Source organism: Thermobia domestica, chromosome 15, assembly GCF_964235325.1.
Source record: "Thermobia domestica chromosome 15, izTheDome1.hap1.1, whole genome shotgun sequence".
In the NCBI taxonomy this organism is placed as follows: domain Eukaryota; kingdom Metazoa; phylum Arthropoda; class Insecta; order Zygentoma; family Lepismatidae; genus Thermobia; species Thermobia domestica.
This window is the reverse complement of record NC_137468.1, coordinates 130,908,128-130,933,556: the sequence shown is the minus strand read 5'-3', so window position 1 is coordinate 130,933,556 and position 25,429 is coordinate 130,908,128. Positions and strand designations below refer to the sequence as shown.

The following is a 25,429-nucleotide window of genomic DNA, read 5'->3' as shown; positions in this document are numbered from 1 at the left end:
AAAATGTGATCAAAAAAAAATAAAAAAAATCTTTTAATTTCATATGAGAGGGTAGTGGTGTATGCTGCCTTGAAATTCAAGTACTATTATTTTTTCAACTATTATTTTATGTTTATTCAAATAATAATAGAAAGTAAAATAATCACGATAGTTCAGTGCAATTAGACTAAAAAAGGACAAAACCCTGACATTAAAAAAAAAAAAAAAAAAAAAAAAAGCCGAAACCTTTTCTAAATACAGTAACCCTATACAGTAACTCAGAGCAAGTTCCAAAAAATCCCGCGTCGGGTTTGGTCACTATGGCCGGCATATTGGGTAGCGTATTTCCAATGCCAAAATTTTCGTTGAAACCATAGCATACACTTTAACTGACTATAATGCACGTTGTAAACACAGTAGAGGCACAAACTATACCTAGTTAAAAAGATAATTAATTAGTATTTCTTATTGTGTGAAAGTTGAAGAAATTAACATTTTCCCGAAAGGGAAAAAAAGGAAAATTTACAAAATTTCTCAGATCAAAAGTGAAAAATTGAGTTTTTGGATTTTTATTACAACATCGTAGGGAGAGGAAACATAAAATATGTACACTTCTCCAAAATATAATTGCATGCCCGAATTTTTCAAAGTCCCTTAAAATTGTAGGTTTGGCAACATCGCACTCGACGTAATGGTAGGGGAAGTGAAAAGAAGAAAATAACGAGACTTCCCAACACAGCTCACAGCTTGCTGTTAGAAATACTCAGTTGTCTTTTCATAATTTAATGTTATGATACATTTAGAACATCATAGTACTTGGTAAATGCAGAAAACTTGGTTTTAAGTAAAGCACACACGCTTTTCGGCACAATTATTTAAAGGAAGGGGGAATTGTTAAGAAATTCGTTCTCTATTCATGAAATAGGAAGAGAATTTATAGTTGTATGTATAGTTGCTTCGATAGCCATGTGAGCTAAGTTCTTACTTTCTGTGCGGATTTAGTACTTTTGAACCTGGTTCGAGTCCCACTCGATGCTCTTACTTCTTTTCATTTTGTAATTTTCATTTATTTTTGCCGTTCAGTTTTACAGTATATGTATTACACGCAAGTGATGGACAACTTTCTAATTTATCCAAAAGTAAGGTGTACAGGTGTAAAACCTTTTCTGTATATCCCATTGTGATTCCTTCTTAGTGCAAATTACATCTTGCATCGATCCGTAAGATTTTCGTGAAGCTCAAAATAAATCCGGAGTTCTAGTGTCCAGAAGATCACTATCAGCCCTAATACCTCCTTCTTCACTACCAGAACGCAGTTCATATTATCATTATTATTATTATTATTATTATTATTATTATTATTATTATTATTATTATTATACGCTTCTTTAGCGTGGGAGACCCGGGTTCGATTTCCGACGGGAGTTCATGTGGTTCGGGGCCTACGTTAAGATGTAGGTTTACTTCTCATATAGTCTCGCTGCTGAAAGGGACCCTAAACTCAAAATCAAATATATTATTATTATAAGTATGAAATAGAAAAAAGGTTTTAGGGTACTAAATTTGGTGAGAGTTTATTTCCTCCCAGTTTGTTGTTACACCTTGGGCCGTAACTTCTGGGGGGCATCGGGCAACTGCCCCTTCCAGAGAAGCTTCCCGCCGTTCGATGGGAGCCCATGTTAAGACAAAAATTTTTACTCCATACACGATACGAAGATGAAATTATAAATGAAGCATCAAACAGATTCACTACATTATATAAACAAACCAGCACACAGAAGGTAAATAAAACAAAAATGAGTCTGGGGCCCATTTCAGTAAAAAAATGTCTACTATTAAGTACCCTAGAAATAATATGTAGTAGTATGGCTTTGAGATTTGTCAATATTGTCCCCTTAATTAATTTGTCATGTATGAAACGGGCTCACGGGCGCAACTAATGGAACCGCAGACCTTGCCGTGCGGGAGGGCCCACAGGCTCCGGGGGTCCATAAAGAGTAAGAGAAAGATGGAAAGAGGGGGCCCAAGAATTAAAAAAAAAACTTTTCAATGAGACCCTAATACGCGTCTTAATGCTCCCCCCCCCCCCCCGTAAAATCTAAGTTACGGCGCTGGTTACACCTATGGACTGTATGTTATTATTTTGGTGTATCAGAACCTTTTTAGATAGGTTTTCACGACGATCTCACATTTTTTACTTAAACGTCTTAATAGCTCTCAATAGTATCACCGTTTGCTAGAGTCTATCTCACAAGAATGCCCTCAGTTTCATGAAATATTGGTCTTCATCTTACCCCGAAAAATCTCTCATGAGTATTTTGCGAGTGGAGATGAGGTGTTTTCTCTACTGATTTCAAATTCGTGTTTTTCAGGCTCCAAGTAGTAGTGTTGTCAACGGCTAGAGCAGCTCGGCTCCCGGCTCAGTCAGAACCGAGATGAACTGAGAAGTGAGGCGAGCCAACAGCTCATCCAACCGTGCCTGCTCGAGCCAATGGCTTACCTGAGCTGAGCCGAACCGAGCTGATGGCTCACCCCAACCGAGCAATCTCGAGCCGTTGGCTCACCTGAGCCTAGCTGAGCCAAGCCGAGCCAATGGCTCAGTTGAACCGAACCGGAGTTCAAGCTGCGCCGGTGGCTCAGGGCTCGAGCCGAGCTGGTTGACACCACTATATCCAACTCGAGAAAGTTTTTGCATAGCTATCGTAAAGAATTAATCGATTTAAGCAGTGTTTAGTAGTTTTCATTGGTTCAGGTGAGTAGGGCTATGGTTTTCATGCCCCTTCTTTGGTTATGACCCGAGTACCCTAAATCATATCCTTAACTTTAACAGAAAACCAACTGAGAAAGGTGATAAATTTCCTTCTATCGCTTGTTGAAATCGAGGAAAGCAAGATCGCTTAGAGTAGACCCGAGAGGCACACTTAGAATGCAAGTATACAATATATTCACCATTATTTTAGTATGAGCAGTGATCGGAAAGTTACTTTTCAAAAGTAGCTGCTCTACAGCTACATGATAAAAATTGTAGCTCGCTACAACTGTTAGCTAGTTTTCCAGAAACGTATTCGCTACTTAAGCTCTTGTCACAAATACAGTTTACTTGGCATCATGCATTATAATATATGTCATGACATCTACATGCGTAACTGCGAAGTTTGGTTAAAATATTACATAAAAGCTTTGTCTGTCAATTTGCATTTCACAGTAAAGTATGCATTTTGTCTGCTCTTTTTAAAGTATTTTGATCGATCGTCAGTACCAGCGTTGCCAGAGTGTACGATAATTATCAAAACATACGATAATTTTGTGCTCCGGTTGATAGAAAATAATAATTATAAAACGTACGATAATTTTAGATTGGGTAGAATATACATTTTCCATTGGTATTTTCTTTTTGCATAAGAAAGACCAACGGTTTGGGCTGAGATAAACAGGAACAAAAAAAGAAAGAGGGAATAAACAAGGATGCTACACACACACACGCACATACATACATACATACACATATATATATATATATATATATATATATATATATATATATATATATATATATATACGAGAAATACGATAATTTCTTCCGATATTCGATAATTTTTAGGTATTGTGACAATACATTTGTTTCCGTAGTCTGGCAACGCTGGTCAGTACTCAATTTCAGAAAATTTTCTTGTAATATTGTTGCAAAATAATTGGAGACAGAAATCAGAAAACAATCATATTTTCTCCCTATCATATAAAAATTTACTAAAAATTGTGAGGAAATGTTGGAGTTAAAAAATACTTTTGAGTCCTGGAAAAGGTTTATTTGTAGCTTTAGTGCAAAATTCGCTACACATTATAAAAATATGTAGCTCAGCCACAGCTACAAGCTACAGGTTTAGACTTGTAGCGCCACTGCATCTAGAGCTACAAAATTAGTAGCTAGCTATTGTAGCTTCGCTACAAATAGCGCGCTACTTCCGAACCGACTACGAGTTATATAAGTAACAACTATCACCTAGTATAACTTGTGTCATATACTGTATATAAGGAAAAGTTGATGACAAATTAACGCGATACATTTTAAAAGTAACTTAACCAACAGATTGAACTCTAGACAACATATTTCACGTTTCTGTATTCTATATATTTCTATATCATCATTTTACTTTTAATGTACCTATATTAGGCCTATTCACAATTACCCTATATATATTCAAAAGTTTGAACTACCTTTTAGAAAATTTATTTCCGATAATTCATGAATCTTTACGCTTACGCTGTGAAGCATGAGAGAACATCAGCGTGTCGTTGTTTCCCAAATTGATACTCATTAAACACTTTTCTGATATCTCCAACAGAATAGCAAAGTGCATAAACAGTAAAGAAAATGTGAGCTAATTGTCACTTGAATATCTTTTCCCCAATGAAAATCCTGCGGTGCTGTATGGATACGAAACATGGTGTTGTAAACAAAACTTGAAAAGTTTTTTCAATAATAAAAAACATCGTTCTTTTTAGTGTTTGTTTTTCAAATGTCCAATACAAACCATGGCCCTAATCACCTAAATTGATAAAAGCTACTGAACACTGCGTAAATCCATTAATTCTTCAAGATAGCTATACAAGAAATTTATCGAGTAGGAAATTTACACCTGACTTTACAAGAACTTTGTTTTGTAACAATCCTCTTCACAGCCGAACCAAGGATTTCTTTAAGGAGAGATCAGATACAGGAAGACTCACTAAGCTGGACATAAAGTCACTTCCACAAAAGTGACAACCGATCTAACCTCTGGCGACGAAATTCGGTCCATTTGAATGCGTTGAATGAAACGTGCCGACTTTAATTGTGCAATTGATTTAAATTGGTCAGCTCCCGGTTTGTTCACCACAGAGCCGAGCTCAGAAAGACCGCTCATATATCACGTCTACCAAGATGTGGCGGACCTCAACCGAGCCGATTCGAGAGGATGGTTCATCTGAGCCGTGTCAAACAGACCGGATGGCTCATCGCAACCTAACCGGCTCTCTGGTGCGCATTACCGCATTATTAGGTACCTCTACTAGAAGGATATCACCCCAAAAATTCAACTAGACATGTGTCAATTGTTGAGGAACCGTGCAACTTCTAATGCTACTGTGAGAATTTGCGATCCAGATTTCTAAAAGGTCAAAGGTATTTTTTAATTAACTTCACTGCAGTGCACCTTCAATAATACTGACCCAGAAAACATTGATGTTACCCATGACAGTATTGTAAAATCCTCTGATGAAGTCTTGAAGATACAAATGTGGCAGAGCATGAGGAAAATATTGACGAGGCAGGTTCCCAAATCTGAATGCTGAACACACTTGGCAGCGAGTTCAGGTTTTTTTTTTTTTTTTTTAATTTCATAATTCAATGTATGGCTTACATCCACTACTTTGAACCTGAGACAAAACCGATTTGAAAACACTACACACACCTCATCTCCTCTGGTAAAATACTAAGTAAGAATGTTCGGAGTAAGGTGATGGCCTAGGTATTATGTAACTGAGTGCATTCTTGTGAGATGCAATTGACTCTAGCAAGCGGTGATACTATTGAGAGATATTAAGACTTATGTGAAAAAAAAAAATGTGAGATCGTCGTGAAAACCTATCTAAAATGGTTCTGATACACCAAGACAACAATAAAGTTCATACTGGGAAGAAATAAAATGTCTCACCAAATTTAGTATCCTAAAACCTTTTTTCTATTTCCCACTTATAATTAATAATAATAATAATAATAATAATAATAATAATAATAATAACAATAATAATAATAATAATAATAATAATAATAATAATAATAATAATAATAATAATAATAATAATAGATTTTGAGTTTAGCGCCCCTTTCAGCAGTGAGGTTATATAAGAAGTTAACCTACAGCTTAACGTAGTTTCCGAACCACATGAGCACCCGTCGGCAATCGAACCCGGGTCTTCCATGCCAAAGATGCGTATAATAATAATAATAATATTTGATTTTGAGTTTAGCGCCCCTTTCAGCAGCGAGGCTACATGAGAAGTGAACGTACAGCTTAACGTAGGTTCCTAACCACATGATACTCGCCGGCAATCGAACCCAGGTCTTCCATGCCAAAGATGCGTATAATAATAATAATAATAATAATAATAATAATAATAATAATAATAATAATAATACGAATTGCGTTCTGGTAGTGATGAAGGAGGTATTGAATTTGCTACTGATTTCCTGAACACCAGATCTCCGGATTTATTTACAGGTTTTCGAAAATTTTATGGATCGATACAAGAAGTAATTTACACTAAGTGGGACTCACATTGGGATATTATATATATATATATATATATATATATATATATATATATATATATATAAGAAAGGTTCTACGCCTGTACACATATTTTTGGATCAATTAGAAAGTTGTCCATCGCCGCCGTGTGATACATATACTATAAAAATGTACGGTAAGAATGACTGAAAAATTACAAAATAAAAAAATTAATGCATCGAGTGAGATTCGAACCAGGTTAAAAAGTATTGCATCAACACAAAAATAGACTACTTAACACATATGGCTATCGGAACAACTAGAGAATGCTCCTTCAGTTGCATTGATAGATAACGAACTCCTTAAGTACTTATTTTTATGACGATCTTTGTTTTTCGTTGAGAAGTGTGTGTGTTTTCTTTCTTAAAAAAGAAAAAAGTTTGCTGCATTAATGCTAAGGTACTGTTTTGTACTAGAAGTATCGTTATTAGAAGTAAAAAAAGAAGAACTGAGAATTTCAAACAGTAAACTGTGAGCTGTGTTCATAAGTCATGTTTCTTATTTCATTCCTTCCCTTCCTCTCAATCAGAATGAGTTGTTGCCAAACTTAGAATTTTAAGGAACTTAGAAAAATTCGGGCATGCAATTATGTTTTGGAGAAGTGTACAAAATTATTGGCTACACTCTAATTAAATTTTCTGCTACATTCTAATATTAATATCTTCTAAAAACTGGGATTTTGAAGATTCATATAGTGCATTAAATTCCCTCTTGATCCATATTGTAAGATTTTCACCTCTGCATCCACAAGTTTTGAATGAGGTTATCAGAAAGTAGGTATTTTCAGTGGCTTCAATAACTTCTGCAAACCTAAATATTGGTGTCATTGGAGAAAGGAAGAATGGAAAATATCCGATAATTTGAGGGAAATTTACATATATATATATATATACACGCGCGTGTACGTACGTACGTATATAGTCCTTGCATGTAGGAATAGTCGGAAGAAATTAACATGTATCCGCAAGCATTGGTTAATTCAATCCAGAAAGTCAATCCAATTCCCAGGTTGAGCCTTTTTCTAGTGGTTGTAATATTGATTAAATTTTTAAATAGCGTATACTTATTCATTCACTTAGTCATCATCATCCTATGGAAGGCAATGGGCCACCATGGGTTTACTTTGCCCTAGGAACCTTCGGGTCAAAGACTTGCATTCAAGCAGAACACTACATCATTATCATCATCAATTCAGCTAATGATCCTGTAAAACTAGAGTATATTTTACTAAAACAAGAACTCCCGAAGTTTGTAAAACAAAGCTACTTCATAGTTAGACAAAGTAAAATGTTTTGGTGGAATTTGGAGTGACCTGGCAATTGAACAGACTTTGATGAGAGCTATTAAAAGTAGTGGTAGCCTCACATGGGGACGAGGAATTTTGCTTCAACTATTACTACATGGGTTCATTCCATGCCTGCATATTCAAGAATAGTGGAACCTGTAGAGAAATCCACTGATGTTCCCCCGCCTCCTCCAAACATGTTGACTTGCGAGAGTCTCGTCAAACTCGTGACGGCAAAGATGTCTCAGTTTCATCAACCGGCTCCGAGAACATAAACCATTCGAGAGATCATCCCAATTTACATCAATATCTACTGATTTGCTAGCAGATGAAAATGTAAATTGTGATAAAGCATTAGAAGTTAGACTTGCTGTGATGAAGATTGAGCAATTCAGTGAAATTCATCTGAAATGCAAGTCAAGTGTGAAGTCTTTGGGCAGCTTAGCAAGATCAGTAACTGTGCGTAATGAAGTAATGTGTGTAAACCCAAACAAGCTTCTGCACTCCATGGTATGCACAGTTAGCTCTGAAGAACAGTTGTTTGAGATCTTCAAATATTAACTATCTGCGTATCCTCTTCTCCTTATTTTATGAAGGAAGTCTAATGAGAAAAGGCACAAAATCATCGACAATATCCGTTTTGTCCTGAACTTCGACCCAGAAAACAACAAGTGGTGCCGCAAAACAGGGTGTATCCTACATAGTTGATAGTGGGCATCTCTTGCATCGTGTTGTATTGCAATGTCCAGCCACGTTCAAAGAAATATGTCAGCAATATACCGCATGCGTTGTTACATATTCCGAAAAAAAGTCTCGTCGTTTTTAATGGAAATAACGAAGGTATAAGGACAAAAGATGAGGAGCATCTGCGACTTGCAGGAAACACTTGCCACGTAGATATAGAATTAGAAGATAATATTACTGTTTTTGAAGGGCAGACTGAATTTCTCCTATATCACAGCAACAAAATGAGATTCAGCCATCTTTGGAGTAAGCATCTCCACAAATCAGGATAAAAATACGTTACTATTTATTATATGTTAGTCAATTTCTGCCTGACAGGACTTCTAAGTCCCAGATCCTCAAAATCTGCATAAAAAAATAAAACACTGATTTGGCTTGTTTTATTCTTAAAGTATGCTATTTGTGACTAAAAGAAAGGAAAATAAAAAAATATTGGCCGAAAACAAAAAATTCAGATCATAAAGGGTTAAACTATTTGAGGAAAAAAAAGATCGACATGACCTGAAACAAAAAATACTTCTTCGATCACATTTTATCTAAAAATCTGTAGTGAAACGTAATGAATTTGAACCATTTCCGCAGCGATTTATCACAAGTGACGAAAAGTGGATAACCTATGATAACTGTGTGAAAAAAAAAATCGTGTTGGAAGCGAGAGGACACTTCAGTACTTGGCAAAATCCACACAGATGCATACGAAGGTTAGAAGAGCATCGTGCATTATGAGCTGCTGCTGCTGCTGCTGAGCAGAACGACAGACCTGTATTGTTAACAATTAGGGCGAGTGCACCTAGCAGGTCAAAATAAACGGTCGGAACTAGCCAACAGAAAGGGTATGGTATACCGTGCTGACAACGCCGATCTTTAGTGACCCATCAGAAATTGAGAGAACTCGGCTGGGACTTTTCAATGTATTCACTGTACAGTGCGGATCTGGCACCATCAGATTATCATTTGTTTCGGTCTCTGCAAATGTCCCTGAATGATGTAAAAGTTTCATCAGAGACCTATGAAAATCACGTTACATTTTTTTTTCCCCACAGAAGTTCTACAGAGATGATGCCAGAAACATGACAGAAGGTCATCGAACAAAATGGTGCATTACTGGTTTCACAATGTTATTTTCAAATCACAATAAGCGAACTCTCAATTTTGATCTCCCACGACTCAATACTTTTCAGACAACTTGATATCAACTTGATACAGACCAGATTTGGACGGCCAGACGACAGGGAACGAGTATCTCGGAAACAGTGCTTTTTGTCAGGTGTTCGCGAGCTGCTGTAGTTAGTATCTCCAAAGGTGGGAAAAAGTGAAACCAGCAACAAACACAAGGTGTGGGACGGTTGCATCTATGTTGGACGTCGTAGAATGTCGAGATTTGTGCAACAGGATAGAATGCAAACTGTGGCACAATTAACAGCAGACTAACATTAGGCAAACCACAGTGTCTGAGCACACTTTACGCGGGAGACAAACATACGTAACTGGATTTCGTTAAACACTTTCAAATTGCGATTTTGTGACAGAAGAAAAGATGTTTTAACATACTGAATTGTTATACTGCCTTTACATGTATAATAAATATATACATTCTGGATTTAAATCTACAAAAAGCATCTACAGGCTTGTTTTGTTACGAAAACAACAGACGGAAATCACTATCATTCCTTACGAAGGCAGTAAGTTTGTTTTAGTATTACTAACTTAAACCAATCTAATCTTCCTTATCTAAAATTACTAACGTATAATAAAATGGTTCACTTAGCGTGACTCAATCTGGTGATGCTTTAAAAAGACAAATCTTGTCCATGACCGATTCCATTTCAAATCGTCCAGGCAAACCACAATTGGTCCCCATCATAGTCTGATTTCATTGATTTTTTTTTATATGGGATCTACATGCAATATTATTAGACCCATATTTTTCCTTTTTGCTGAAAAAAAATTTTCCTTCGATATACAGCCTTCCAAAATGGCCACCCTCCTCTCGGATTGCTCGAAAAACTGAAAAACATGTGAAATTAAAAGTTTTGTTATAGAGAAACGAGTGTACTTAGTAACGTAATTGCAATAGCAGGAAGAGTATAAAGTTGTATGTTTCGGTGGAGGGCCAAAATTCGTCCATTGGTTCAATAGGAATCGCGCAATTTACTCGCAATGTTGCCAACTTTGGTGAAATTTTTGCTAACTTCAAACATTTGTTTTTCTGTCCTCACGAGCAGTATCAACCATCTGCTTCTAGCATCGAAATCTACTCCATAAGGTCTCTTGAAAATGTAAAGGACTTAGGTTTCTGATTATTACATCCCACGTTATAGCATGATGAAAAGCTGAAAACTTCATTAAGACGCCATGTTTGGACGCCATTTTCTCAAAAACCCCACCTTTTAAAAATCTGAATTTTTTACATGTATTGGAGAAGTACCTAAGTATTTAATATCCGTTAACCGTTCATGCGGCTGCAGCCCCTAACATTCGCAATTAATTATTGAAATTTCGATTTTTGTACTTGCAATGTAAATATTTCCTATGGGCATTTAGGTCCTATACACAAGGCGATTTGAAAGGGAGTATGAAAATTTTGAGAGATGAATCCTGACATCAAATCCAGTAGAAAAGGTCCTATAAACATGAGTCGAATTCCGCTTCGTTTTCCAGTTACAGGGTTTCCAACTCGGGACCCAAAATCAGTTCGGGACAATAGAAAATAAAATATATGTTTCGTGTTAAATCAGAAACTATGTGTTAAAGCTTTGATAAAGTTCAGAAAGTTGATTTATATCAATATGAGAATTTTTACGTGCGTTGCAATTCGGTTGGCAGTGTTGCCAACTTGCTAGAACTTTTATTTGTTTCCAAATGGCACTACGTGGATTTTATTTGATATTTGGTATTCATTAATGATTGCAAACATCACATGAAGTATAATGTCGAATAAAAACTACGTCTGTGTAAGTTGTAATAATAATAATAATAATAATAATAATAATAATAATAATAATAATAATAAAAAGAAGAATAAAATATTTTTTATTATTGCAAAACCTCTCGTAACTCCACGCATCAAGTTTGAACTTAATCAAGAAGTTCTGCTGCAACCACGAAACTGTTTATTACGAGATTCGGTGTCGTGAACATCGTCCTAATGTTCTCTGGAACCATGAAAATTGTTTTCACTGGTAGCATGACATTGTAATGCATTAGTTACAGTGTTTGTGTGAGTAACAATGGGTAAGTCCTACACAGAGAAAAATCCGTTCTCCGTACAGCGGTATATTGTACAAATATACGGTATCCCCTTGCTTACTATAGAAATCAGTACGGAGCATACGCTATCCGTATGCTACATAGGAAGTGCCGTTGCAGGATGTCTGACATCTAACAGTTTTCCGTATATCACATGCATATACTTACGTTACCTTCGTCAGCTATATGTTATATACGTCCATTTGTATGTGGGATACTGACCGCCTACATTGTTTCATACAAAAAGTACGTATAGATGGAACACTTATACAGAAAGTATTATAAAACATGCATTTTCAGTTATACGTCTGTTGTACATCGTCCAAAAATTACAGGAATTACGCATGTAACCTATCTTTTTAAGTGCGCCACCTAGAATTTTTTTCTCATTGTATTACAGTAAGGACCGTATTAAATCTGTTGATGATTCTAAAAGGCATAAGATAATTGTGTACAGAAAGAATTCTTGACAAACATTTTATCTTGCGGTAAAATATATGTATTGCGTACAGCACGTCTGCCAAAACGTAGTATTAGGAGAGAATGATTACTCGTGTAAAGGGTGCTTTGAATATTTACCGTGAACAACGTGAATGTGTGTGACATATAGGTGATCACGAAAGATGTAAATATGAAATTATGCGCCAGCAGGATAAAGAATGTGTTCCTCTGAATGTAAATTTGGAAACCATTAACCAGACAGTTAACATGCTAAACATGAATGTCCCTCCATTAAAATGGCCGTTATCGGTGAAACCGAGACTACGGTGAAGGATTCACATCTCAAAATTTTTCATACTGCCTTTCGCCTTGTGTATAGGACACAAATAATCATCCTTCCCTAATAGTACGTTTGGGCTAACACGCTGTACGCAATCCATATATTTTACCGCAAGATTTTTTTTTTTTTTTTTTTTTTTTTTTTGTGTGTGTGTGTAGAATTCTTTCTGTGCACAATCATCTTACGGCTTTTAGCATAATCAACACATTTAATACGGTCCTTACTGTAATAGGACTTCCCCATTGTTAGTCACACAAACGCTTAAATAGTGCACTACAATGTCATGCTACCATTGTAAACAATTTTCATGGTTCCAAAGAACACTAGGACGATGTTCACGACACCGAATCACACAAACTATCAATAACGCACAAGATAAAACCTTTTAATGAAATACATGTAAGTTTTCGAAAACTGTAGTGATGTGAGGGAAAACTGTGCTTCGTGTGATGTTTGCAATCATTAATGAATACCAAATATCTAATAAAATCCACGTAGTGTCATTTGGAAACAAATAAAAGTTCTAGCAAGTTGGCAACACTGCCAACCGAATTGCAACGCACGTAAAAATCATCATATTGATATAAATCAACTTTCTGAACTTTATCAAAGCTTTAACACATATTTTCTGATTTAACGCGAAGTATATATTTTATTTTCTATTGTCCCGAACTGATTTTGGGTCCCGAGTTGGAAACCCTGTAACTGGAAAACGAAGCGGAATTCGACTCATGTTTATAGGACCTTTTCTACTGGATTTGATGTCAGGATTCATCTCTCAAAATTTTCATACTCCCTTTCAAATCGCCTTGTGTATAGGACCTAAATGCCCATAGGAAATATTTACATTGCAAGTACAAAAATCGAAATTTCAATAATTAATTGCGAATGTTAGGGGCTGCAGCCGCATGAACGGTTAACGGATATTAAATACTTAGGTACTTCTCCAATACATGTAAAAAATTCAGATTTTTAAAAGGTGGGGTTTTTGAGAAAATGGCGTCCAAACATGGCGTCTTAATGAAGTTTTCAGCTTTTCATCATGCTATAACGTGGGATGTAATAATCAGAAACCTAAGTCCTTTACATTTTCAAGAGACCTTATGGAGTAGATTTCGATGCTAGAAGCAGATGGTTGATATTGCTCGTGAGGACAGAAAAACAAATGTTTGAAGTTAGCAAAAATTTCACCAAAGTTGGCAACATTGCGAGTAAATTGCGCGATTCCTATTGAACCAATGGACGAATTTTGGCCCTCCACCGAAACATACAACTTTATACTCTTCCTGCTATTGCGATTACGTTACTAAGTACACTCGTTTCTCTATAACAAAACTTTTAATTTCACATGTTTTTCAGTTTTTCGAGCAATCCGAGAGGAGGGAGGCCATTTTGGAAGGCTGTATATCGAAGGAAAAATTTTTTTCAGCAAAAAGAAAAAATATGGGTCTAATAATTTTGTATGTAGTTTCTTATTTTAAAAAATAAGCTAAATCTGAGACAGTCGTGTGGACAACCCTGGACGATTTGAAATGGAATCACCGCCATGTAACTTCGGCTGTAAAAATAGCTCATCGATGAAGCCTTTGCTATTTAAAATAGTACAAGGACACAGGTTCGAGCCCTGGTGCAGTCAAGTATATTTTCTTACTAGCCAATAAGATAATAGTAAGGCCATAAATAAATTCAAAATTTTATCAGAAACGATAGGATCCCAGACGATCCCTAGGTAGGGTTGTACTGGCTCAATGGTAGAGCTTATCTCTGGTGCTGTGGGTTGTCGGTTTGATTCCAGCTCATGCCATGTGGAACTAGTGGTGGACAAACACCGTGTGTGGGGTTTTTCTCACGGCTTTCCCGTTTTTACCCACTATTCATTTTACCAATTCGCCCCTTTATCATACGTCCGGTCTGAACCCAAGTGTCTAAAGGACTTACAATTTAAAATTCTACGATTCCGGTCAGGTGTACATGATCCAGCAGTCTTCAAATTGCATGGTTCTGTGTCACTAAAACAAATATATAACAAACTACCATTAGAAGAAACTCACTCACCAAAATGTTTAAATTTTAATAAACCGTATAAACATTAAAACGTCAAACTGTACTATCCTGATCCTGTGGTCACGTCTAGGTTAACGTCTAGGAATTGGTATTACCCGTTGCCACCATCATGAATGCAGGCCTCCCAGCAGGACATTAAAAAAAAATATAGGACAGTTTGGTTTATAAAATAGGACAGTTTGGTTTATAAAATAGGACTGTTTGGTTTATACAAAAGAATATTATGCTCTGAAGCACAGAAAATATATATAAATGTATTGTAAGAAAAGGCCACCTTTCACCCCAATGAACACCTGGAAACAAAATTTAGATTAACACAGAATAAGATTATATAAAACCTTTTACTTCTTAAACTTAGTAGACCTGCTGTATTATATTGGAAAAAAGAAAGAAAGAAAAAAAAAAGATACTGATTGAAATAAGTGACCTAATTTACTGATTAAAAGAAAAATTCTTATGGTCCGAGTTGCTCATGCCTTTCCCCCTATCCATCGCTATTATGCTTGTACGTTCTTATTTTTACATTTTAAAGATACAATAATGAACTGTAAAACACTAGCACACCTGTTACTTTTGCGACACCTTTATTGTGGCATTTTTAAGTTTTTGGTTCCAGCCTCAATCAGGGCTTGCGCAGCTGACACGTCATCCATAAGCCGATGTTTTTTATTGCTTTCTGAAGCCGAATGTTTCCCTCTGAAATGAATTTTTCAGCTTCACGAACTTCAACACACACGTTTTCCTCCACTCCTTTCTTGGCACTCACTTTTGTCTTTTTTGCTGTGATCTTATGCTCACTTTCTTGCTGTTTTAAGTTGTTTTTTTCTGTCCATATCTTCACGATACTTCTTATGTACTTCTTTGTAGTACATTAACATTTCTTTAGTGTTGTTAACTTCGTTTTCATTTATATTCACTGCATCTTTAATCATTCGTAGTCCATCGATGGTGTCTTCACTCAGTCCTTGTCTCTTGGATGGCACTATGTTCTTATTTGTCGAGAAACAACGTTCAACAGATGTCTGCCAGTGTGAAAGTGTTACCAGTGTTTTTACAAGTTTAGTAATTGTTGGATATTTTGGTTTCCTTGTATTATTTTCCAGCAGCATTACTTTGTTCCAATACACGTCAACACTACAATCAACGAACAAACAAACAAACAAAAAAAAAAAAAAAAAAAGAAGTCATCGTTGCAGCATTACTCTAATTACTCATAAATTAGCTACTCGTTTACAGTCTTGTCAATTTCCTGACTGGTCAACACCTGAAGCACAAAACGCTAATAATTTCAAAGATGACAATATAGTATCTTATCTTGCTCTTCTTTTGCATGTCTAACAGCAGGATGCAAAATTTGGCTACGTTTCAAAATCCGGTTGTTTAGCGACAGCTTTTGTTGAAGATAACTTGTTACTGTTATGAAGAATTTCTCTGCATTTAATGTGAATAACCGTTGTTGTACTTTATCGACTTCCATCAAAGCGTACCGTGCGCCTTTATCGACATCAATTTTGTTATCTGGCAGTGGATTTTTTTCTTCTTTCACTACTACAGTGGTGGCAAAAAGTCCTGTACACACTCATTTTTTTGCCTAAGTTTTGTGTTTGACTTCATTTTTCGTTATAAAATTATCACACTATCTTAAATCTTGTTATTGATTTTAATGTATTTTTTCATGCTGATTTCAAATCTACTTCTAGTTTTTAAATGCCTAAAATATTTTTTGTACTAAATCTGCCTGAACACAATAATGTGAAATATGTGCAGAATAAAACAATATAGAATAACATAATATGAATAGAAGAATAACGCGAAAATTGACAAATACGGTACATTTAATACGCATTTTGAAAATTAAATTGTTGTCACATGTTAGAACATCAATATTTTATGGGCCAGCCATTTGCTTTAATTACGGCTCTACATCTTTTCGGCATGGAATTTCAAAAGAAGTTCTTTCGTGTCAATATGGTGGAAGGAAAATATTAAAGCTTCAATTAACTCACGTTTGTTTGAAGGTTTTTTCTTTGAAATTTCATAACCAATTTTACACCATAAGTTCTCTATCGGATTAAGGTCGGGAGACTGTCCTGGCCAGTTCATTCTATTCACAGTATGGTCTTTGAACCATTTCTGGACTACCTTTGCACGGTGACAAGTGGCGTTATCGTCCTGAAAAATCCATGACTGATTCCCAAAAAGATCTCTCGCAGTTGGTAGCAATTTATTTTGTAGTATTTCAATGTAATCCATGGCTTTGACTGTTCCGCTAACGATGTGAAGTCTTCCAACACCACGAGAAGACATGCAACCCCATACCATCACTTTTGTCGGGTACCTTACTGTGGGCTTCAGACACTGAGGGCTGAATTCCTCATGAGTGCGTCGTCTTACATAGGCACTACTTTGATTACCAGAAATACAAAACTGACTCTCGTCACTAAATATGACCTTTTCCTAGTCTTCAATAGTCCATAATGAATATTCCCTTGGCCACGTGAATCGCCTCTTGCTTTGAAATTCAGTCAGTAATGGTTTTGGGCGCTCTTTACACCCTCGTAACCCAATTTCCAGCAGTCTTCCTCTAACAGTTCTTGGGCACACACTCACATTTGATGTCAAAGTCCATTGTTTCAAAATTTGCGTTGAATTAAGCTTTCTGTTTGAAAGTGAAATCCTGTGCAATAACCTGTCTTCACGTAAAGATGTTTTTCTTGGTCATCCTGATCGCCCCCTGTCCGCAATAGAATTTGTTTCAGAAAATCTTTTCAAAGTTCTCACGACAGTAGAAAGGCCACATGGTACTTTAGCAGCAATTTGGCGCATAGAATAACCTTCTTCCTTCAAATGTATTATTTTGTATCTTTTATTCTCAGGCAGATATGAAAACAGCCATAATTCCAATATTTTTCACAAATGCACTTCAAATTGCTTTCAATACACTATTCAATACACTACTAAACCACGTTTCACCTTCTCCTTTCAACCCTTTATCGCTACTGCTCTCTGATTGGTTGAAATAACGGAGCATTTCATTGGTTGAAAACACACACACTCATTCTTGTGCTTTCTTGTCAAGGTTTTTTTTTTTCACCGTATCAATGAAACTATTTACTTTAGATGAAATCTACAGATAGATTTGAAATCAGCATGAAAAAATACATTAAAATCAATAACAATATTTAAGATAGTGCGATAATTTCATAAAGAAAAATGAAGTTAAATACAAAAATTAGGCAAAAAATGAGTGTGTTCAGGACTTTTTGCCACCACTGTATATTCAGAAGATCAGATCTGTGTAGTTCTGTGCAATTCAGAAGATCTGTGCAGTTTTTTCAATGCACAGATCAAATACTGTAACACTTGCCATTATTCTTTGAAGCAACTCAACTAATTCACCATGTAAAATGTGGATAAGTGGTACCGGTTTTCGCATAATCACAAGGAATTTTATTAAAGTGTCTACACTAATAACAAAATGTAAGTATGAAAATGTAACAGGAGATCTCAAGTTCTGACGGATTCTCTTGTAGCGTTCTAACTGTAATGAAATTTGATTTTGCTTGGGAAGGAAATTAAATAAATATTCTGTCAATGCTGGCCACAGAGAGAGAATTCTAGAGCACCCACGATTATCACCATTCTACTGCTTTCCATGACTTCCCCAGGGAGTTTCCACGACACACTTTTATTTCCAGGTTTTCCAGAATGCGTGGAAACCCTGCATCTTATGTATAATATTGGAAGGCATTGAAATAAGTTGGTGAATATCAACACACCTCAATCCCTAGCCAATACTGCTGCATAAACTGCTAAAAGAAAATGTTAACACAGCTTGCGTTATAAGAAACTGGAACATGGCAAGGTTCCTCAGTTAAGTTTCATTGGGGGAAGAATAAGCACAAACGGAAAAAGAAAAAAATGGGCATGGGGGGATAGGAAAAAGGAAATAGCAAAAAATAATAGTGAGGATCAGTGACAAATCCTTCAGAAAAAAATGCTAAGACACATTTCGCATATTGTTGATATGTAGTAATTTAAATATCACTGAAACTGCCCTTGGCTTGTATTTTAAATAGTTCAATCACTGAAAAATATAGGAAACATAGGGCAAGATTAACATATAGGACATATATACACAAATTTCCAAAATATAGGAAAAAATAGGACAGCTGGGAGCCCTGTGAATGACGTTTCCCACGATGATACCTTAACTACACACACTAGGGTGACCAGACGTACTGATTTTCGCAGTACAGTACTGGGTTTCAAAGAGTTGTCCTGCGTGTTCCAAATATACCTAGAAAACCGAGAAATGTCCTTTTTTAAAAAATGACCTGATTTAACTTATTTGCAATACTTTAACGTTTCATTTTTTATTTACATTTCGAATTACATTTTTTTTTAATGATAAACCGTTGTGCTTTTTGACATTCCTCGAAAGATTATTGCTAGGAAAGGATAAATAACCGTTAAGACGAACGGCATTTTTGTTTCATCAACATTTTATGCTTCAACATAAGTTTTCTTTTGCATTAAAGTAACCCCTTTAAGTTACTCCATCAAATTGTTTCATCAATCTGGTATTTGTCATTCATGAAAGTATTGGAGTTGTATTGAATTCCTTCAATACTTTTGTTAAGTATCTTGTTTCTTTTCTTTTTCTTTTTTAATCAACAATGAATGATTAACTTAAGGTTGACGTTAAATGAAATAAGAACATGCGTACTGCCGACGTAGTAGTATATCATATACTACTATAGCCGTGTAATACTTTTCGTTTGTCAGAATCTGGTCACCCTAGTAAACACAGCACAAAATATTCTAGAACTATTCCTTTTAGGTCCGGCGTTTAGCCAGAATATTAAGACAAGGTGCTGAGAAAAATTTGTGTAGGCTAACTTGAGTCCAATTTACTTTCATGAACTTGAGTCCAATTTACTTTCATGCATACACTAACAAACAGAAAGTTTCACGGAACGTTGAAGATGCTCTGCCCCTGGCCACCCCTAGCTACTGGACTTCAATTTTGCGTACGAGGAGAATAATCTTCCGTGAAATAAATATAAAACTGGAAATTAGTTCCCCATTTCCCCCTTCAGTTTCAGAATTTTCAAAAATGCTGGATCATGTACAGAAGGTTCTTCACTTTATATCCGATTATTTTTGACGGGTACTCACATTAAGAGATATCGCGCCGCCACCACCAATCATGTTCTATTGGACCCCAAGCATTGTGGACTATCACAAGTCATTGTAGTTTAAAATGGAGCAAGCTTCGGCACAGGATAAGCAAGGGAATTCTGTCCCACTCCACCCTGCAAGTTTTCCATAGTCCATTCAGGGTGCGCGGGCGGCGATGTTGAAGACGATGTTTCAATAGTTCTAATGCGCAAAAATCCATTGAACTGGCATCTGGGCTTCTCACAGGAATGTCTTCAAACGAAATGACACAAATTCCTGACAAACGCAGTAATGTTCTGGCGGTATGACTCGAAGCCTTGTATATATGGATCATCACTTGGTTCGTACCCATTCCGTACCAATTATGGGATGTTTCTCCCATAGATAGGTGTCAGAATGGATTCTTGGAAGTATCTTGCATTGACCTTCACGTTTTTGTCCACTTCTCGCAACAGCAACTCACCCTCATATCCGAAACCCGTAACAACCATAAAGCCACGAGGGAAACTTTCTCTGCACTGATGAACAAAGTTGCTGCTCTCTTTGTTGTCAATGTCCGGTATGTGATGGCCCGAATGTGACCACCAGCAATGAGACAGACATATGATTCATCCATTGTGATAACTTCCATTTGAAACCCAACAGGTACTTTTCACACAGTTTCCTGAAGTTGGTCTTGCGTTCGGCAATGTGACGCGGCATCAGGTGGTGTACACGGGCCTTAAGTACAAACTTCGACCTGGGGCGTTTGCGAATTGTTTTGTTCACAGTTGACGGTGCGGGGTGAAATCTGTGGCCCATATCACTTTGCTTGCAATCCTTCACCTGGTGGTTTTCGTGAACACATACACAACATGCTTCGCGAGGGTAGTAACGGGCCAGAATATCTTTCGAAGTAGTCACCCCGAGTGTTAACCCATTCTCCCGACACTGTTTCACAATGCATACGTACGAAAACTTAGGATGAGAAAGGGTCATTACGTAACACTCCTAATACCGGTTATTTCTTTTGGTGCCATTTGATGAAATTCGCTACCAACACTCACGCACCTACAAGGTCAGACGCAACCCTGTCCCCGCCAGCAAACCCATAGTACCAGCATGATACGCCAGGTGGCAGCACCGAATCGAAAATGGTCGGATACACAGCGAACAAGCTTATGTACTTTTAACGAACATATTGTGTACCGAAGAGCACACCTCCAACTTCAGTAAGTTTCCATATTAGACACCTTCAAAATAAAAAAAGAAAATCTTTCCTTTCCTCCTTAGAGTGGAGTTCCCGAAAAGTATTCCGTTACTTCTAATTAAGAGTTTATATACCAAAATTTCACACCTCCAACTTCAGGACCCTTAGTTCGGTCATTTTCTGATTACAAGAAAAGGAAATTTGGATATCACAGATAAGATTTCCTTTTTCTTCTTAGGAGTAAAATTTTTAGAAACTTCGAACAGGTTATTTCCTTATTTAAACTAAAAATTTATTTACCAAGCTTCACACCTTATTCTTAAACAAATCCTTATATTCGGTACCTCGAAACTAAACAAAACAAAACAAAAAAAAAAAAAGTAAATTTGGATACAGAAATAACCCCCTTACGAGAGAAAGTATTGAAACGCTGAGGCCTACATGCCGAACTCCACACCTCCAACTTAAACGAATCTTTACACTCAGCATTTCTGAATAAAGAAACAGAAATTTGAATATTAAAGAAACAACATCGCTTTACCACTTATGAGCGATTTTTCGAAAACTGAAAGATATATGTCTCTGCTTTTAATGAAGAAATTCATCTGTCAAATTCAGGGATTCGTGAGATATTCAATTCTCGTTAGAAAATCTACCCCACTCTTAAGTTCCCGTCGGATAGGCATTTCAATAAAACCTTCCTTACGATATTTCTTGATTTCGTGACAAAAGGAGTATTCCGTCCAAATTTCAGACCACACTGTACGAAATTCAATGGCAGTCATCCGAGGGATGTTTCTACAACATGTATCGTCTCGCAGAAGTTGAATGGCTTCCACACTTGCTTGAGTTATCACTAAGTTTTCTTTTTTATGGAGCTATTTGACGGATACACCCACCGACTTCACACTACAGAGGAATCGCAGGTTTTTATATATCATTTGCAACAATTTACTCCAAAATTCACTCCACTGATTCAAATCACAAAGACGCTGTTCCATTTGCATTTTAAAGGGTAGGAACTTTAAATCTTCAACACAAGATGCATGGAACGTGGAAGTAGTTGGATGGCTTCGAGCAGAACCGATACATTACACTGAAGAGCTTGTAACAATCTTTGTATACATTGAACCGGGATTTTTATCATATCACTTAGATTAAGGTACGTATCCTACGGGGAAGGGTTTCAAACTGTATGCCAAAATAGAGTATCTCATGAGTTCTCCTGTTGAAGTTTTGAAACTTGAAACATTAACTCCTTATTTAAAGTAAGTGAGCGTGCTCAGTTTCCGAAAACTCCACTCCTAAGGGGAGGGGGGAAGGAGCAATTTCTATAATATTTTTCTCAATATATGAAAATGATATCGATGTTCTCTCTCACTATCACGGGAAAATGTTTGAACTGTTTTCATGAATTTTAGAAGACAGTAATTCGCACTTGGGTCGAGCTAGATTTTTATAATCCTGCTTCTTCTTTAGAATATTCAATTTATTATATGGAATATGATTAAAAAAAAAAAAAAAAGCCAGCTCAAGAACAAGGAACATCAATTTAAAGTGATTTAATCTATTTCCCCGTGATGATCCAATGTCGCTTCAAATGTGGAGAAAAGAAGATATACCTAGGTACAAATTACCCCTTAAATGTGGAAATTTTAAGAGAAACTGAATAAGTATCCGCTTGTTTTCAATGGTGAGCTTGCATACTGAGTTTCATTTCAATAACTTTAGGGGCTCATGTGATATTCTATTTTTCGTAATAATTTGCATCATCCTTGCTTTGCCCCTTAGGATACCTATTTTACTACAAGTTACATGGTAAAAATCTGGTTGGAACCAAGTGTTAACTACTGTATATTCAAAAATTCATTTCAAACATCTGACCAATTTGTCGAGATGAAAGACAGGCAACATTGATGTCATTTTTAAAGTCTATTATATGAACTGTGTTCATTTCTTGTCTCGCTGCATTGCGGTAGTAACAAGCAAATTGATAAAAAAAAATCCACTACTTTCTTGTCTCCTGTGGAAATAGTAAGCTAGTGATGGAACTCTATATTTAGTTGAGAACATCACAACAGCTCTTGTGTCTTTTCTTCTGAAATATAACACATGATATTTACGTTTGTACTCCATTTCTTCTTTCTCCAATTTCTTTTGCACCATAGTAGTTCTGGCCAGTTTCTTCCCTTGGGCATACAGATTCCAACTGCCATTGTCCTCCTTGCCCACAAATGACCAAAGAGTCTACGAGAAGTGTAAAATCTGTCCATCAGTATCATCATCAAGAAACACTCCCAACTTGCCTTTCGATCTAGAGTCAACACATATCTCTTCTAGAGGATAGGTAATCTCTGTGAAAGTATATTCTTTCGGCTTTCTTATGTACTACGCCTATAAATTAAGTCGAATTATATTGTACATTTCTACCTTAAGTTATCTGCAACATGTTACACGCCTAAATGTTCTTTCCCATTCTCTCTTCTCTTCGCTTACAAAGATTCACGATCTCAGCGCCAGTGTGTACATCTGTCCAAAGTTACCACATACATTTCATAACAAAGCCCCTACGAAACTTTCTGCAAGCACTCTGAACATACACTGCCCTCTATTCTAAATGTATGAATTGAAATAAGAGCGCGGGACCAAATGTGTTAAATATAATCTCATTTTAGATATTTGTAGTCCTGCACAAGATATGAAGCCATTTTCAACAATAATAATACATAAAATATACAATTACTTTTAACAGATATGTCTTTCACTGTGCACGCACAATTTCCATTTGATCATCTAGTTTCAGCAGTTGACTGAATAAAACCACAATACGTGTGTTACCATGGAAACTGGCATGATATGACAAATAGTACATAATCTGTATTATTACCAATATTAAAACAATACCTGTATTGCTCCACTTCTTCCTCAAATTTAGATTGCTCAGTAGGAACAAATGAGGCCAACTGCTGGATTTTCAGTTCCTGGTTTATGTTACAGTTCCTGCAAAAGCCATTTGAAGCAGCCTTTAGGACTTTCTTCTCTGATATAAAGGTAGTTGTTACAGGGTGATTCAGAAGTTCGTCATGTTGAGCAGGAATTGGTTTATTGTAATCTCCGTTCTAGAGAGAGAAACAAAAATACAAAGTAACTGTAGTAACCGATATCTTTACGCACACAGACATACAAAAGCTCCTAAATACTTAACAACAATTATACTTGTCTTTGGTGTTGCTTATTCCGGATTTTTACACATATTATCCAAAATATTTTTGAGTCTTCTTCCGAAGAAAATCCACATAAACAGGTACGAGTAAATTTTAAAAGAAGTTTTATATACCCTACAAGACCATAATTTTATGCAGAGTGTGTTATATTATACCTCCATATCTTCACTTATGGACTAGCAGAAGGGGAATCGTTGATGTGGCATGTGGAGGGAACAGGAAACTTTTTCAGGCTAATGGTAATATTGTCACCTTCTTGCTGTTAAGTTTCAAGTTTCAAGTTTCATACTTCACACCAGCCTATAAGGTAATTTATGTCTTCTTGAAGGGCAATCTTGTCACGGAGACACGATATTTCTCTGTGTAATTTACAATCGTCACTAAAAAGAAGAAGGCCACTCCGATAAGTGTGAGTAGAGGCCATCCATATACAGGACAAAAAACAGAGGTCCAAGTACACTACCTTGAGGCACCCCCTAGATCACAGGTTGGAGTTACAATTATTGATTAATATTTTATAAGCAGAACTCACTTCTTAACTCTTACGCTTTATGATACACTGAGGTGAATAAATCACGGGACCTACAGCTGACAGTTGGATTTCAATAATTACAAGGAGGATCAGCAACTAAAGTTACAGGGTCAATATTTCTGGAGTTTCGTCTGTTGTAGAGGAATGAAGAATGTGCGGTAATTTGAATACATGGAGTTGGCATCTGTGCAGAGTTTCATCTACCCGCCCACCTACGGTGCTAATTGTAAGTGAACACAAATGGCGACTCGTTTGAAAAACTGGTCTCGCGAAGAAGTCCGCTTAATTAGATTTCTGTGGGTGAAACATGCAACCGCGACTGAAATTCACCGGCAGCTGATAGAGGTTTACGGACGACTATAATGTCTCGTCAGCATGTCGCAGTATAGTGTCGAAAAGTTTGCAGCTGGTAGAGAAACCGTCACAGATGAGGAGCGCAGTGGCCGACCAAGTATGGCCAAGTACTTGAACACAGCTCGCGTGGAGGAGCTGATTCAGGACAACAGGAGGATCCCGTTACGGAATCTGATGGCAGAATTGGGAATGTCGTTCGGAAGCGTTCCTCGTCACATTGTGTACGATTTTCTGCAGTACCGGAAAGTTTGTCCCCAATGAGTTCCACGCAATCTAACCAACCAACCAAGGAGAAGCGCATAGGGACAAGTCTAGCAACTTTTAGAACGGTTCTCCACGGAAGGGAACTATTTTCTTCACCGCATTGTCATGGGTGACGAAACATGGATTCACCATTACACCCCCAGTAGTAAGTGGTCATCAAAGGCTCCTCTCCGAAGACAAAAAAGTTTAAGGTGACGCCATCTGCCGGGAAGGTAGTGGCCATAGTGTTTTGGGATAGCGCCGGTGTCACA

The 25,429-nt window shown here is 36.7% G+C and overlaps 1 protein-coding gene across 1 annotated transcript in view; it reads right to left on the bottom strand.

Moving 5' to 3' along the window:
* The window catches only part of LOC145671236 (uncharacterized), a 101,525-nt gene that overhangs the window by 37,258 nt on the left and 38,838 nt on the right, over positions 1-25,429 (bottom strand). Inside the window, exon 3 of the mRNA XM_081740136.1 lies at positions 23,709-23,923. Within this exon, the coding sequence (XP_081596262.1) occupies positions 23,709-23,923 (215 nt within the window). The remainder of the gene's footprint in view (positions 1-23,708; positions 23,924-25,429) is intronic.